This window comes from Parasteatoda tepidariorum, chromosome 5 (assembly GCF_982258835.1).
Source record: "Parasteatoda tepidariorum strain Cologne lab strain chromosome 5, Ptep-v5.0, whole genome shotgun sequence".
Taxonomy (NCBI): Eukaryota; Metazoa; Arthropoda; class Arachnida; order Araneae; family Theridiidae; genus Parasteatoda; species Parasteatoda tepidariorum.
Genome location: NC_141759.1, coordinates 3,318,639 through 3,336,389, shown reverse-complemented (window position 1 = coordinate 3,336,389; position 17,751 = coordinate 3,318,639). Strand labels below are relative to the sequence as shown.

At 31.7% G+C, this 17,751-nt stretch overlaps 1 protein-coding gene across 1 annotated transcript in view; it reads right to left on the bottom strand.

Moving 5' to 3' along the window:
- The window catches only part of LOC107455582 (uncharacterized), a 53,805-nt gene that overhangs the window by 6,131 nt on the left and 29,923 nt on the right, over positions 1-17,751 (bottom strand). Inside the window, exons 12-19 of the mRNA XM_043042609.3 lie at positions 17,671-17,708; positions 12,202-12,274; positions 12,069-12,111; positions 9,574-9,734; positions 8,185-8,261; positions 8,034-8,102; positions 5,146-5,237; positions 1,449-3,569 (exon numbers count right to left, since the gene is read on the bottom strand). Of these exons, the coding sequence (XP_042898543.2) occupies positions 1,449-3,569; positions 5,146-5,237; positions 8,034-8,102; positions 8,185-8,261; positions 9,574-9,734; positions 12,069-12,111; positions 12,202-12,274; positions 17,671-17,708 (2,674 nt within the window). The remainder of the gene's footprint in view (positions 1-1,448; positions 3,570-5,145; positions 5,238-8,033; positions 8,103-8,184; positions 8,262-9,573; positions 9,735-12,068; positions 12,112-12,201; positions 12,275-17,670; positions 17,709-17,751) is intronic.

The window sequence follows — 17,751 nt, the reverse complement described above, 5'->3', positions numbered from 1 at the left end:
TTTTTTTAAAACTGAAACTTGCTATTATTTTATAATTATCTATTTTTAAAGCTCTTATTGCTTTAGCATATTTTATTGATGAGCTACATAAACTTACATTTTTTCACTGTACTCTTACTTATAAAATTAAATTGTAAAAAAAAAATGCTACTATAGTTAAGGCTCATTAAACCCTTTTCGGGTGGGATGAAACCATGAGTGCTCGACCATAAATAAGAAATTACAATTTAAAGGTGAGACCCTTTTTTATAAGAAAGAACTCTTTCTATTCTTTGACTTTGTAAACAATTACTTTTAGTGCTAGAGTATGCATGTTGAGGTACTTGGTCAATCAGTTTGTTTATAAATGTCAGACAGTCGGCTTGCAGATTTGAAATACAGTGGAAAGTCGCGTATCCGGAATTAGTGGGACTTCCAGAAGTCCGGATAATAGATTTTTCTGTATAATAGACCTCCAAGGTAAACAAAGCTTAAAATGATCTAATAAACGATCTGAATCTAAGAAGCAAAAAATAAATAAACATTATTTTTTGAGCAATAATGCTTTAGTATTAGAATATCTAATCAATCAAAAATAAAATATTAGAAAAAAAAATTATTGCTTAAATTTTAAAAAACGATAAAAAATTTGACAGTTATGAAAATATTAACGCCATTTTGAACTAGAACGATTCAAGCAAGATGGCGAAATTCCCGTCATTCATTAAGGTGGGTAGGTGGAGGAGAAAAATTAATTTCCTCCCTAATTGCCAGAGAAATATGCCTAAAGAGGAGATAATTCAAATTGAGGGCTGGGAAGTGACAAATTATTGTTTTCTCTCCAATCATTGGCTATCAATCAAGTGAAAAGGCGTGACATGCTGATCGCGTTCTCTTTACTTCATCTTGTATGACTGAGAGAATCTGATAAAAGAAAAAATGTTACCCCCTTTTGTCCCTACGCCTCCTAAATATTACAGGGAAGAACGAATGTTTCTCAAGGACATGTATCCTTTTAGACCTACTCAAATTTTTCATTTTGACTCTCCCTCCTTGTTAATGTTTGCCGCGTTTACCCTTTTCCAGGAAATGCCTCTTTTACTAGTCAGCTGTATAGGAAAGGAGAGGGGGCAGGGGATTAAGTTGCCCTTTTTGTAAACAAAACTCCCTCTCTTCCTTCATTCCAGAGGAGGAGCGTCAGTAACGGTCACTTGACGGTCTTGGTAGATCTTCTATTCCCCTTTCTGGTAATTTATGGGTTCAATGCAAGCAAGAAAAAGAGAAAGCGTGTCAATAGACCTATTCTTCTTTTCTTTTTAAGAGAGGGGAAGATGAAGAGATGTTTGTTTATTTTGATTGTTCAAAAGTGTTCGGGAAATCGACCCTTCCGGAGAAGGAACGTCCAGATATGGGACGTTACACTGTATTTATTATGTTACTTTCAACCCATGAACAACTAATAAAGTTACCTTTTATTTCCATGGAGATCTCTGACAAAACCTCATTTGCTTCATTGGATGAAATATCTTGAGAATGCTTAGAAGACGCCGAAATTGTACTTTCTCCACTGACACTGGGAAGTCGCTTTTTACCAAGCATAGCCACGCCCATCATTGGTTTCAGTGGCGTGCGAGACAGTTCCACTGGGGATGACTTGTTGTCAGGAACAAGAGGCAAAGTGATAGTTATCTGGGGTTCAATCTTTGCTTCCACGTAATAAACAGAGTTGGTGAAAGGAAAGTTCGAGATGCTGCTCGTCAAACTGCTGTTGCTGCTGCTTTTGGAGATGTTGACTTCTTCGTCCAAACGAGACGTCACACTCGGAGTCAACTCCAACTCAACAGTATTTTTATTACTGTTGAAGTCACAGTGTCTGTCAGTCGTATCTGCATGAATAGCTGGCATGAGTGCAATATCTGTTTGTACGCTGGAAGAAACTGTCACCACCTTCTTCTCCGTCTTGGGGGAGCTGAAGAACGACCTGACCAGCTTCGGGGACCCGAAGAACTTTTTCTCGTTCTGACGAAGTTTGTTCTCTTTCTGTTGTTCGATCGATTTCTTCTGCTCCTTTGCTTGTTTCTTGATTTTGAATATATTTTTTTTATCAACTTTAGGAGACGTTAGCTTTTTCATGAATTTTGGAGAATTGAAGAACTTGAAAGCCATTTTGGGAGAGTCGACGTCCGAGGAGGTCGCTTCGGACACGTCGTTTAATTCGCACGAACTCACAGAATTTCCACAATGTTCTGAATCTACGACGAGAGACGGCCGTGAAATCTTCGAGCCGGAATCTTCCGATTTAATCGAGTCTTCGGAGTTAAATCCAAAGCTCTTGAGTCGACTGCAAGAAGATAAAATTTTAGCCTTTAACTGATTAGAGTGGCCATACTGATAATGAAATTCATCAGAAACATTACCACCACTGGGTAAAGAGAAACCTTTATTGGATATGTTTTTATGGTCATACCTGGACGCAGACACATTTTCGAAATCACTGAAACTATTTTTAATATTTTGATTGAGGTTGATCGAATGGAAACTTTCCGAATGGCTCGCGGCGACCCTTTGTTCCGTTTTAATAGATTGGAGCAACTTGTTCTGATTGGACGTCGATTTGAGCTGATGCTGCGACACCTTCTTTCCTTCAAAAACTTTGTTGTACTCTCTGTCAAGCAGACTGAAGACTTTTTGCTCTCGGTGGGGTAAATTTATTTGTTTGTAGCGGTACCCCGTGTCTTCATTCCCCATTTCGTTGCTCAAAGAGTTAGAAAATTTACTCACAGCACCATCTGTTTTTGTAACCTGACTTTCAGAGGCACTCCTCTTGCAGCCGTAAGATTCATCCTTCTTTATCCAAGAACTATTCTGATCAGGTAATTTATTGGAGTTTCTCACTAAATAATTGTAGGAGTCCGATATTTTCGTAACGTATCTGGGAGACGACACGCTCTTCGACAGTTCTAATTTATTACCTCCAGTGCCATTATTTTTACTCAAATTTGTGTAAGAAACGGCCATTCTTGCAACGAGCCCCGGAGCTATTTCCTTCACGACAGGTTTCTGAGGTCTGCCCAAAGAGGACGTCGCTGCATCATACTCGGCGGCGAGGGCGCTCCTGTCCGAAGCCCTCAAACAAGCTCCCGTGGAATCATATTGGGGAGTATTTTTACTCCTCCCAATGGCACATCTCTTCTCGCCGTTTAAATGAATGTTCGATTCAATACTGCTGGATGTCACATTATACGATGACGAAATAGAGTTTTCAGAATAATTATTAATACTGCTTCCAGAAGAAAATGAGTCATTGAAAGGGTGTACACTTAGAGTATTCGTTGATTTTGGAACTGTATTTTCTGTATTTTTATGAAACACAGATGAAGAGGAGAAATTACGATTGTTGTACTGTGGCACTTCGAGTTCTTCCTCAGCAGTAGGAACGTTCTTATACCCTGAGTAAGTTGTCTTGCCCCATTTCTGATTACTCAACAAAGACTCGTAGGCAAATGCATTTTTTTCACCCTCACAGGCAATGCGTCTCGTCAGTGTCGGACTACCATTTTCACTATCATCTGTTTCGCTGTAGAATTGATCTGAAAAGAAGTAATAACATTTATTTATTTTCATCTGCACTGAAGTAGAATCGAATACTTGGTAGAAATAAAATGATTATGAAAGCCAAGATAAATTAAGGTTGCTCAGCCGAAGGAATGAAAAAAGTAATGCACGAGTACACAGCTGATTAACCAGGAGACTGAAGATTTCATTGGTTATTACTGAATTTAAAGCAAAGAGTGGACGACACCAGAGACAGTAGGGAAGGAAAATTAGCAGAATTTAATCATATCAGAAGTTGTCAAGAAAGCTAAGGGTAAATGTTTTCTAAAAATCGAGCTAAAACTTTTTTTTAAAGGATTGATCTTATTTTATTGTACATCGATATAGTTGATATGGATATAATTGATTGATTTGATCTAATCATACTATGTTATGCCATGCTGTCCAATAACATAAAAAGTTTAACAAATATTTTCCCGAATGTTCTTTATTTTTAAATTGCCCTTATAATTACATCAAAAGTTCTTCTCACATTTTTTTTTTTAATATGATGAACATTTAGAATTGTTTTCAATTTTATAACAATTAGACTTTTAGGATTTTTGAAAATGAAAATATTCCACTTAATTTTAACAGAAATGCATCAAAAAAAAGTGAGCACTTAAGATTAAGACAGATTTTTATCTCTCATATTTTAAATATGAAATTTAGTATGAAGCAAAGAAAATAATCTTGTTTTGAAAGCCCTAACTTAAGGAAAACATTCCAAAAAAGGGGTGATCTCTTAAGATGGATATTACCTAAGTCCTAATTAGTAATCAACAATCCTGCCTCAGGGACTAATACTGAGACCCCCGTAACCTGAGGACATCTGCTGTTCTTAACATTAGCTTTGATCAATACCTACAACATAACATATATATGCTACTGTGAATGATGGAAATCGGTAATCGTTGACTTCAATGGACGAATGATGCAATCACATAATCACTTTGGTAAATGTCCAAAATATATACAAGTTCTATTTAAGTGCCACTGTTCAGTATGCCTCACATCACTGTCTTTTTTAAGGTCAAGTGACACTGCCCAGTATGCATTTAACCGGTACTCCGAACACTCATGTTTCTTCTTATCTATCCTCAGCAGATATTAAGAATATCGAATAAATATAATAATATCAACGAATAAATTAATATCAAATTGAATATAACAAATATTTCAGACATTCACTGACTATGTGATTGTTCCATTCAGAGGTGAAAGTCGACATTTCGGTCATTCAAGGTAACATATACATTAGACAGTAGTTTTCATAACTTAGTAAATAGAAATAATTTATGATCTCAATTACACTTTCAGAAAGAAATATAGCGCAGTAAAACATGATGATTGTCCAACTGTCTACATATTTGAAATTTTTATTTATTTATTTTATTTTTTTTGTTTGTTTCTGTCTAGATTTTGGCAAAAAAGGAGCAATAATTGCATTTTCTTTGCATTAGTTGATCATTATTAGAAGAAACAGAAAAAAAGAAGTTTCTTTTTTCTTTTTACATATAACAATTTTCAGATAGTTAAAAGTAATAATACAAAGACTTCAAAAGTACTAACTTGAGCTACTATCCGATTTCAAAGAGGTATAAGTAGTTACGTCCTTGTTTGGGTGGTATGCTATGGCAGCTAAGCTAATCTTATTCATCCAACTAAAAAAAAAAAACATACATATCAGAATATTATTAAACTAGAAGATATTTATTGAGAAAAAAGAAATAGTTTAATCTTATTTTTTTTTATAAAAATGAGAAACTGTTTCAATTTTGACAGAGTTTTAATGTAAACTTTTTATTTTATTAGGTATAAAAAGTTTACATAAAATCTATGTTACATCCTTGTTTGGGTGGTATGCTACTGCAGCTAAGCTAAACAATAAAAAAAACATATGATAACATCAAAATATTATTAAACTAGAAGATATTTATATAAAAAAATAATAATAACCACTCTGGGTTAGCCTGACAGCTAGGGGATTTTAACCCATAATCCGTCTGGGGCCGTTCAAAAAGTACGTACACAAAAATGGAGAAATTTTAACACTCCCCCCTTCGTACATAAGGTCATACTCCCCCCCCCAGAGTACATACATTTTATTAGTCTACCCCCTGTTTCATAAAAATTAAAATAATTATGTTTTAAATAAAATTAAATATTTATTTAAAATAATTTATTCGTCAAAGTCAAATTTAAATTTGATGTATGCTTATAGTGTACGTACTTCATATAATACCTCCCCCCCTCCCCATCCTACCAAACCGTGCAAAATAGCAAATCCCCTCCCCCTACGTACTTTTTGAACGGCCCCTCTACCACTGAGGATATTTTACATCATCACTGCGGTAGCTGCAAGCCGGATGCGGAACACGTATCGACCAGCCATCAATGGGATTTGAAGCCTTTTCACCTCAGTGGAAGGCGAACACTCTATCCCCTGAGTCCTCAAGGCTCAAATTGAGAAGATAATAAAAAAGACCTCTGAAAGGTCTATCGCGGCTCTGTCAAAAGGTATTTTATTTTATATCCGCCGTTGAACAGTCGACCCAATTTTGGTTTTATGACTACTAAAGTTCAACACCGTAGCCTTGTAATTTTGAACCCAATACAGAAGACAAGGAAGCTCCTGTATCAGTACCCCCAGACGAATGATTTGTTATGGGAACTTGGTGGACTTAGTGACTCGACAGATTTAACGTGCATCAGTCACCACTTACTGCACGGTGAGTCCTCGGCCGGCGGGGATTGAACCCACAATCTCTTAGACATGGACCCAGTGCGGTACTAACCAGGCTATCATGGCTCTGCCAAAAGGTATTCTTACATCTGCTGTTTTTCAAGAAAAAAATTCTGTTTTTTTTTTTTCCAAAGAAAAATGTGCATATTTAGAAGATAAACTGCATACAAATCGCTTACTATGATTACTTTGACAACTATAATTATTGTTGCTCACTATAATTACTACCTACTATAATTTATAATTTTGTTCCATAATTACTTTGAGCCTTAACTTCACCAGAAACTAAAGACAAATAAAAAAAAATTGCTACAACTTATTTATTTTTGATACATAAAAATTTCGACAAAAAAATTCAATTCCCATTATCGAACAAAAAATATTAATTCTTCAAATGTTTTAAGATATATCTAGCTCAGAATTAAAAATATTGCATACTACGAGGCATAAAATAATCAAAAAGTGAAGTAACATTTCATTTAAATAAGTTACACATGGAAATATATACAAAATATAAAAATTTTTGGAATATTTTAATGATACAACCCCATTCCATCTTATTTAATGATTTTGTAACTTAATAACGAACTGTTAAGGGGAAAACAATATTTTCCAAACTTGAGAATATTTTAATTAAACAAATATCTAATTTTACTTTTCGATTTATTAAAAGTACATTTAAAAAGATGTAGCGTGTCTACCACTACCATTATTAAACATCAATTTTCTAGTACAGGGTGCGTAGACAGATTTTTCAACAAAAAATAAGCATTTTTAAGTACTTTTTAAGCTTTCAAAAAATATTTTTAATCACTTATAAAAATCAGAATTAGTATTTAAGCAGTAATAAAAATTATTTTTTTCTATTGTTTAAAGTTCCTAATTTATAAACATAAAATCAATGAAAGTAAAAAAACATTTTCAAAAACTTTACATAATCCATGATAAAACAACTAGTTTCTGATAAATATTGCAGAGAAAATTATGAAAATCATGCTTTTTTTGTAATTTAGAATGACAATCGATACCGCAAAAGAAAATTTCTTATTAAAAGATAGAAAATGAAGCACTTTTTACAAACCCCAAATAAAAAAACCACCTTTAAGGATTTTTTAAAAATGCTACGCACCCAGTAGTATGGTATCTAGTCTAGTATGTAAATCTAGACATGCTGACTCTATTCAATCTTGGGGTGATATGGGGGGGATGATCAATCTTAAATGGATGAAGTTTGACATTGTCGAAAGATAATCTACCCATGTCGGTGAATTGCGGAAGTGATCTGTACACTTTGATAGACGGTACATTTGACTTGCTATTTTTTACCGTGACATTGTCCACACTCGCCTGCTAATAGCAACGCAGGAGCGACAATGCACCCAACCTTGATCTTAATGCAGCTCTCACGATCAGTATTCAAAATCTGGTGATCTTAATACATCTCCCCTGGATTCTCGAGAAAACAGCAATGACTCAACTAAGAGGTATCCATATTCATCGAATTCTATCACAGATGAAATTCTGGTAGGGGGGGGGGGGAGTACCATAGCGTGTTTACCGCTACAATTATTAAATAACAGTTCACTAGTATTTAAGACACTCTAACTAGATTCAATCTAGAGGTACCATCTGATGAATGAAGTTTGACATTGTCAGAAGATACTCTCCCCACAAAGATATCAAAATAAGTGAATATTTCCAATGACATACTTACTTTGTTAAATCTTTCTTAGACTCAGTTGCCAAATAAAAATTCATTTGTTGTCGACAAATTTTAAATGCACTGAAAAAGGAATCATAATTAAGATTATACAAGCAAAGATATGTACGCATGCAATTAGATACAATTTTCATTCAATACATACAATTTTTTTGTCTTGCACTCAATAACGGGAGAGACTACTGATCCAGGTAGTGATATGAGGCATTCCGCTTTTGTGTCCTAAAGTAAGAAAATAATTACTGCTGAATAGCTGAATGTTTTTTAGAAATAGAAAAAAAAATGGACACCTTTTTTATTTGATGAAAAAAAATTAAATTGATAAAAATAAAAACAAAACTTGGGATAACAAAAAAAAATAATAATAAGATCACCATTCTATTTTAAAGAAATAAAACTTCCATATGTTTCCAATTTTTTTTAACACAATTTTGAAAATTGAAAAGCATTATTTTTATTGACAATTTTTTAATTTTTCAAAATATAGACAGATCTTCTATTCAGTATGTCAGTCTAGAAAAATGTAAGATGTTTATGTAAAACTTATTTATTTTGAACCATATTGCAGTGAAATGTTTGAACAAAAAAAAATTTAATTGCCAAGTTATGTTGGTGATTTGGGTACATAAATTGTAAATTTTTTTCATTGCAAAAATCAAATGTTTAGTACAAAATAAAACATACTTAGTAGTTAAAAATTGATAGTTTGAATTACAGGCATAAAAATGTGAAGGTTTTGTAGCCACTGCATATTCTCTTGATGCAGTTGCCACTCAGTGTAGCAGTGGTAAAGTTCTCTTTTAATGGAGCATTATTTTCTTATAATTAAAAAAAAATTAATTATTTTCTAAAAAAATAAATAATCTATATACCGTTTCAAAGAACTGGACGCCATTTTGCAACAAAAAAAATGCCACTCACTTTGAACATATACCTTTCTCCTTTGAAACCTTCAGCAAAGTGCTGTAATCTAGTGTTCTAAATTAACTTTTCGCCCGAGATCGATTCGGGTTGGAAACAGAAATGAGGAGCAGAAGAGATGAAGCAGAAATAAACTTCTCCTGATCTTATTTGGGTATATAACAATAAGATAAATTAAAAAAAAAAAATTACGCCGATTAATACTCGGGTGTGACATTTTGGAACACCAGTGCTGCGCCCGAGATTATTTCAGGCATGACTGTTAAAAGGTTAATGCTAAAATGACAAATGAAAACTGTTGCTATGAGCATAAATTAGTTTTCAGTATCAGAAAGAAATGAAAGGTATAGAGATACAGAATGACTATGAATAAGAGGGCAAAACTTTACTGGTGATCGAACACACCTACACAAACAATATGGAACGTATGAGCAGTGAGAAGTTAAAAGAAAGGGAAAAGGTGCTTCAGAAAACGGAAATACGATTGATGTACAAAGAAATTGTTCCAAAAAAGAAAAAAATGCGTAATTGTTGTACAAAGAGTTGCCGATTTTGCAAAAAGTTACTTAATAATGCCTGACAAGCATATTCTAAAGTAGGGAAAGGAACTTACGCTCTTATCTTTATAAATGTATAAGAAATAGTCTTTTAAAACTATCCATCGTTTAGTCCATTGATGAATGGTGGGGAGGAGTCCCTTCCTCTCCTTCTGTCTATAGAGCCAACCTTCACAGTCACCTTCTCCAAGATCTCTACAAGATATACGTCTGTTTCCTGAAAACAATAATATACATATTATCCACAAAAGTTCTCGGCCAATTACCAATCTTATAATGCTACCAATGAATTAAGTAATGGAATCAGTTTATGTACAGTGCATAAAGAATAACTTTTGATTGGATTTTTACACACTAAGACTCAATCGTAATGGTTCCTCAAATATGCTAATTAATTAGTGCAGACGATATTTATGAAATCATAAACATCTGAATGAACTTTTTATGAAGGATTCCAATTTATGACCCTTCAAAATATAGCTGCAGTCTTGGATCCCAACAGTTAGGTTGTGAGGGTGGTCCAAATTTCAACGACTTAATTATATTTTTTGCGTATTTCACCATATGTCGAGAACTTTTTAAGCGAATCAATTTTTTTTAAAATATAAAACTTGTCTATTCAAAGATTATTCCATGAAAAATAAAACTTCTAGTATTTATTTATTATTTTATATAATAATGGTCTAAAAAATATTTTAAGTTACAAAAGACACAAAAATGGAGTTTCTCTGAATACACATTTCTTTTTTTCAACGGAATATGATTTCTGACCCCTAAAATATAGATGGGAGCAGCTATTTGGGAAATATAGTTCCAATCAGTCAGGGTCAGGAGAGAGGTCAAAAGTTTGAATCCCTTTAACTTAAATTTACTTTTGGCGCATTTCACTATTTCAAAATTTTTTTGGATCAAATAAAATTTTTTTTTGCATGTAATTATAAAATGCGTTTATCCAAGACAAAGAATTTTTTTGAATTGTAAGGAATACAAATCTTTGAAATTTTATAACTTAAACTATTAGACTAATTTTTATTTAAGATGAGACTTTTGAACCATTAAGATTGAGTCTAAGTATGTTAAAATAAGATCATTATATCAAAAGTTACTCAGGGTAATCCTTCTTTTTTGACACACTGTAGTAACTCTGAATAGCTTTTCTTTGACCGATAAGAAACGTTAATCATCAAAATAAGGGTATGCAAATTAGGTACTATACTAGAGTAGGCGGAAAAAGTTGAAGTATCTGAAATCTATTGGGCAAAGTAGAAGAAGGAGCTTCAAGAAGAAGGAATTTCAAAAAAGTCAGATATTTAAAATTCGATTCCTCAGGTATTATTCAACCGATTTTTCTCAAATTTTGCATTTTGCCATGTAATGTTATATAAAAAATTTATTTTTGAATTATCTTTGGACAAACGAGTTTTATAATTGTATGCAAAAAAATTTCATTTCGCTTAAAAAGTTCCAGAGATATAGTGAAATACACAACACTCCTGACTATTTTGGGGGTTAGAAATCGAAATCCATCGGAAAAAAAGAAATGTTGATTCTGAGAAAGTATGTTTTCATATCTGATTTGGTAACTTACAGTATTGTCTGCACTTATTGATAAGCATATTTGAGGTCACTCCCTCGAACCATTAAGATTGAGTCTTAGAATTTAAAGATTCGGTCATTAGATCAAAAATTATTAAGGGTGGTGCGTTTATTTTGTTGTACACTCTACATGATGTACTAAAAGATCTTCTTAAAACTAACTACTTCACAGCAATCCTAGACATTAAAGTATGTTTCATTAGTTATAATACACTCCTGAAAAATATAGCTTGCCATATAATCAACTTTCATAAAAAATCAGATCTAGTTTTTCAGTGGGTCCCTCCACGTGTACGAGATAATAAAAGGGCTGACGGTTTGGTGATATCCGGAGTCGCAGATCTATAAGGAATTAAAGAGAACATGAGACCTCTCTCTGGAAATAATTATCTCATTTGTAATAGTTATTTCGTTTTGATAAAGAAACTAGACAAATATCAAGCTCTTGCATATCACTGGTAAGCCAGCAAATTTGCTGATGAAGTTTTGAAGATTGAGGTATAAAGCTTGATAAATTTACAAATCCACAAAGCATCTCAACAATGCTTTGTAGATTTAGTACTGATCACCTCAAGGAAATGAGATTTGAAAATGGAATGAAAACTTTATCATGGTTAAGCTGCAACATCCCAGCATCTCCGGAGCACACCTTGGACTGCCTCAACAATGGTGTGGAGGATTTATTCCTAACAAAAATCAATGGTTGCCTCAAAATTTGCCCAAGCTTAAGAATCTCGTTTGGAGTTAATCTAAACCATGGGGATAAGTTCCTACACAACTGAATATGCTAGATGAAATAATATTTAGTTTTTAGTAGAAGGGATAATTAGATTCAGTTATTAGATAAAAAGATAAAGATTTTTTTTAAACACGCATGCAAGAAAGATTTTATGATTCAGTAAAATAGGCAAACAGTTATAATTACAAAATAATATATTTTTAAGAATGGACTTACTTCGTTCAGCTAAAGACTTTGGTTTATTTCTCAAAGGTGTTGACTAAAAAAATGCATGAAAAGAAAATATGGCATGAAATATAATGATGTATTAAATATTTTTTTAAAGAAATCCAATGGAAAAATAACTTACAATTTTGTTTTTATCATCTCGGTTACCAGGAACACATCTTTGAGGAACACCACCCACAATTACTACTTGATAACTGCAAATAATTTGAAATGATACATTTTAAACTTCTCAAATACAATTGTTTATTGAGTAATTGTACATGAGTTAACAAAACTAGTCACTTTTGCCATTTCATTAGATTCATTAGATGCCCTGTGAATCGGTCATTCCAATATAGTAACTAAAATATAATTATACTAAAATATAGTTTAAACCATCCTTTAATGTTACCACACACCTTTGAAAAAAAAAAGAGCCACATGACCTCCTTAATCTGTATCCTAGGTGATTGTAGCTTGTGGTCATTTCTAATTTGTGTAATTTTCTTGTCAAAGGATACAATAAATTTATCCATCATACTTTTCCAGTTTGAAAATTTTATACATGTGAGGCTTATTTTCAAATAAATGTTTTTTTTTTCTTTCAGTTATGTGACGCCACAATAGGCATTACAAATATCTTAGCTTTTAAAATTTATTTAATTTCTTAAACGTACTATTTTTTAATCAATCTTAATCCAATTTTAATAAAATTAAACCAATTATTTAATTTTTATTACATTTTATAAAAAGCAGATTTAAAATATTTTATTCTTCTCTAAACAATTAACGTAACAGTTAACTTTTTATTTCCATACTAATGTATAAGATTCATTAATTCCTCGTCACAACAAAATCGAAAACAAAAATCATTTTATAACACTTTATTCCTTACCACAAAAATGTTTCAATTACTTTAAATATACAAATTCTCACAGTTTTTTTGGCGATTCGCCTTTGCCAAATTATTTTCAAATTTAACATTGATTATGGGAGGTCGGCCATGCTATCTTTCTATAAATCACCAACCAGGGATCTCTTCCCATGCTCCTAACTGTCTGTTGGGAACAATTAATTTAATTTCAATTTCTATTGATAGGCGATTAAACTGGGAGGCCTTTGGGTCTCTCAGTCCCAACTGTTGAAATAATCTTAAGAGAAATTCTCGATGTAAAGAGAATGATTTTCTTGATCCCCTTTCTAAGGGATTTCTTTCTTTTTATATTTTTGAATGTGGCCATATTCTAATTTAATATTTACTTAATAAATCAATTTTATTCATTTCTATGAGATAAATATTATCTCTACATGATATTCAAATTGGTGGCCAAAAATATGCTTTATACCTTAACTAACCACAGTTGGACTGATCACCCCCATCACTAGTTATATTGACATATGTTATTTATCAAAAAAGGTAGTTCTGAAATAGCGTATTATTTTTAATGCATTTTTACCTACAAAGTATTACATTAAAGGGTACTTTCACATATATTAGGGAGATTTCACACTTTTACGTATGCTTCCATACGTTCCGATACGTAAGATTTTAATCAACAGCGCATGCTCATATTTATTTCAGATGATATGTATTTTTACGTTAAGTTGGCCTGATTAAAGATACAAAGACAAAGCTACAAGCACGTTGGTTATAGCTGATAAATTTTGTTTTCTGTTGATGCCTACCTACGAATTTAAAACATAGACATAGAATGTGGAATTGAAGAAATATATTGACAAAATATAGAAATGAATCGTGTCATATTACAATGGTTGAACGAAGATATCATTTACGTCCATTGCAAATGTTTGTTTTAATCTTGTAGTCGAAGTTAAAATGATATTCCGCTACATTAGCATTTTTAATTTACAGATTTTTGGCGAAATCTATTATTTTCACTTACGTAACTTTGATATTTTTTCACAACCGCATAGGCATTTCACCAGATTGATGCATATGCAGAGAGCGTAATTGCTTAAAATCTTATGCATGGGAGTGTATGAAAGCTCCCTATTACATATATACTTTTTACATATACTATATAACCAATTTTTCTGTTAGTCACTGAATTCTTATAAAAGCATAGCTTCGCTAAAATTGGATGTATTTTTTTAAACTATGAGTTAATATCTACGGCATTTATGTGCACTTGTGGTATAGTGACCACACGTTGCAAAGCATGTTTTCCCCCACTTTAAGGGAAATTTTATTGAGAATCGAATGTACTGTATTTTCAAACAATAATCTGTCAAGGCATAAGAGAGAGAACAAAAAATTGAGAGATTAAGTTCTCTTTGTGTGTAAAAAAAACACTATTTTCCAAACTTGAGAATATTTTAATTAAACAAATATCGAATTTTACTTTTCGATTTATTAAAAGTACATTTAAAAAGATGTAGCGTGTCTACCACTATCATTATTAAACATCAATTTTCTAGTACAGGGTGCATAGCCAGATTTTTCAACAAAAGATAAGCATTTTTAAGTACTTTTTAAGCTTCCAAAAATTTTTTTTAATCATTTTCCAAAAAAAATAATAATCAGAATTAGAATTTAAGCAGTAATAAAAATTATTTTTTTCTATTGTTTAAAGTTCTTAATTTATAAACATAAAATCAATGAAAGTAAAAAAAACATTTTCAAAAACTTTACATAATCATGATAAAATAACTAGTTTCTGATAAATATTGCAGAGAAAATTATGAAAATCATGCTTTTTTTTGTAATTTAGAGTGACAATCGATACCGCAAGTGAAAATTTCTTATTAAAAGATAGAAAATGAAGCACTTTTTACAAACCCCAAATAAAAAAAGCACCTATAAGGGTTTTTAAGAAACCTAAATAAAAAATTAGCACCTTTAAGCACTTTTTAAAAATGCTATGCACCCTGTAATATGGTATCTAGTCTAGTATGTAAATCTAGACATGCTGACTCTATTCAATCTTGGGGTGATATGGGGGGGATGATCAATCTTAAATGGATGAAGTTTGACATTGTCAAAAGATAATCTACCCACGTTGGTGAATTGCGGAAGTGATCTGAACACTTTGATAGATGGTACATTTGACTTGCTATTTATCTAACAAAAAATTGAGAGATTAAGTTCTCTTTGTGTGTAAAAAAAAAAAAGGGAATAAAATCATTCAAATTCAGATAATATTGAATTAAAATTTCAAATCTAATTGAGCAGAGACCAAACTCAATAGTAGCCTATGACCACCACAATATGAATAAAGCCACAGAGTAATAATAATCAGTGGTCCACCACATCAACAACCACCCTCAATCAAGTGTAAAGGGATAGAACACTGAATCCATTTCTATTCTTGACAAACAAAAAAATTCAACTCCTTTCTGTTATGCAAGTGCAAAATGATGGAAGACTCTTCGAACAATAAAAATTTTGTAATACTTTGCTTTTGAGCCAGGGTGGCTCAGGAGATAGAGCATTCGCCTTCTAATGAGGTAAACTGGGTTCAAATCCCAGCGATGGTGCTCCATGCAAATTCCGCACACAGCTCGCACCAACCATAGGAAAGAGGTTTTCCTCTCCATGTAACGCAAATGCTGTTCCCTCAAAAAGTCCTACATGAAGGCAAATTTCTCCTAATACTTGATCTAGGAATTCACTTGTCTTCTGGATTGAGTACAAAATGACAAGGCTACAGTGTTGAATAATGATAGTCGCAAATCCTAAATTGGGACTGCTGGTCAGTGACGGTTATAAAATAAAATAAAATGCTTTTTTTCATCACAATTCTAATTGTGTTTTTGTTCTTAATTTGCTGCTAATTTGTAGTAATTCTAAGCTTACTCCCTACACTTAAACTATGAAAAAAATATTTTTTTAAATTTTTTTTCCCCATGAGCTAAAATGTGATAATACTAAATATTCTAAAATCAAGCTAATTTCTTTTTATTTTTTCTAATCTAATAGTGACATGTGAATGAACAGGTGAAATCATGCATAGAGTTGTGTATTTTTTTGTAACTGAATTTTCTAAGTACATATTTCAGTTTCATCTTCATGGAATTTAGATTGTCATGGGCAATGGCAGATGAGTAAATTTCAATGAACACATTCATTTTATTGTTTCTAAAGAAATTATTTAATGAAAAAAAAAAACTGTCGGATTTCTATTTAACGAACTTCCATTTTCAGAATTCCTCTATTTTGTAATTTTTTCCTGAGGAACCGAGAACATTTTGGAAATTTCTTCGTAAAATAACTTCCAAATAACGAAGTGAATTTTCTATTTAATGAACTTTTCTTTGAGATCCACTTTTCATATTTCCCAAACTTGTTAATGCATTTTATGGGGGCAATGGCCTTGAATTAATTTTCATTGCCACTTAACTTTAAGGGAAAGCAGTAAAATCTCTTTTCCTATTATACTAATAGCTATTTTAATTATGTCTAGTGTTTATGAATTTAAAAGATGCTTTGTGTTGTTTAAGTATTTTAAAAAGTTATTTTCTATTTAACGAATTTTCCACATAACAAACTTATTATCAGGAATTAGAGACTTCGTTAAATAGAGGTTCGACTGTATGAATGGATAGGTAAAACATGTTGATATATAACAACATCTTTAAGTAAAAATTCGCAACAAATTAATATTAACAAACTAAAGTTCAGAAGAAACAAATTTAGAAATTCAATAAGCCTGAGACCTTTGCAACCATTGTATAGCATAATAAGCAAACAATAATAAAATCACATATTCTTTAAATTTATATTTGTACATCCCCCCCCCCCCTATAAAGTAACAAATTAATCTATTTTTAAAACAGAATAAATGACTGATTAGGCATTTTTTAAAAATGTTAAATAAAAAAAAAAATTCTGAAACACTTTATGATTTCTTCTCGTACAACAAACTGTAATTGTAGGGCATAACATTAATGTTTCCATAGAAATACAGAGCTAATGCATTCTAAGTTATGTGATTTAGCATTTCATCCAAAAGAATCAGGACAAAATGGAAAAAACTAAAAAAAAAACAACACAATATTTTAGAAATAAGTGTTAAAAGAATAGCTTAAATTTTAAAAATTTTATATAAAACATTTTTTCAAATTTTTTTTTTAATAAATTAATTTTTTCATATTCTTTTTTTTAGTTTCATACAGAATTTTAAAATCCAAATATCACATTAAAGTTGAGAGTGGGAGTTCTTTACAGTGCTTGATTATAATAAAAATTAGTATGCTGTTCGTCAATGTGAATCCAACACTATAAAATATGTTTAGTATGAGATTTGTTAATTTAAAGGGACTTGTTATTCAGTAGTTTTTCTTATAATTATAAAATAATGTTTTACTTCATTTATTTATATTGATTTCATAAGCGAGATTTTTTAAATTTATTTCTTATTCCAATGGTTGCTTTTTATTTTTCACTTATTTAAGAATGATATGCATAAAAATTATTATTTAAGCTAGTTAGAAATTATGAACTGTTTAAAACAAGTGCTTTAACATCTGATGTTTCTTTTTGAAAAAGAGTTTCTTTCACTTGAATTGAAGGGGAACCTATTTTTCCCATTGAAGAAACATTGCTATCCCTGCAAGGAATATACAACAAGTAGAAATTCTGTTTACTTACCTACTCGTGTCTTCAGTCTGCTTCTGCACTTTAACATCCTACAAAAAACAGAGAAACGTGTATAGTAAATCTAATTCCCCC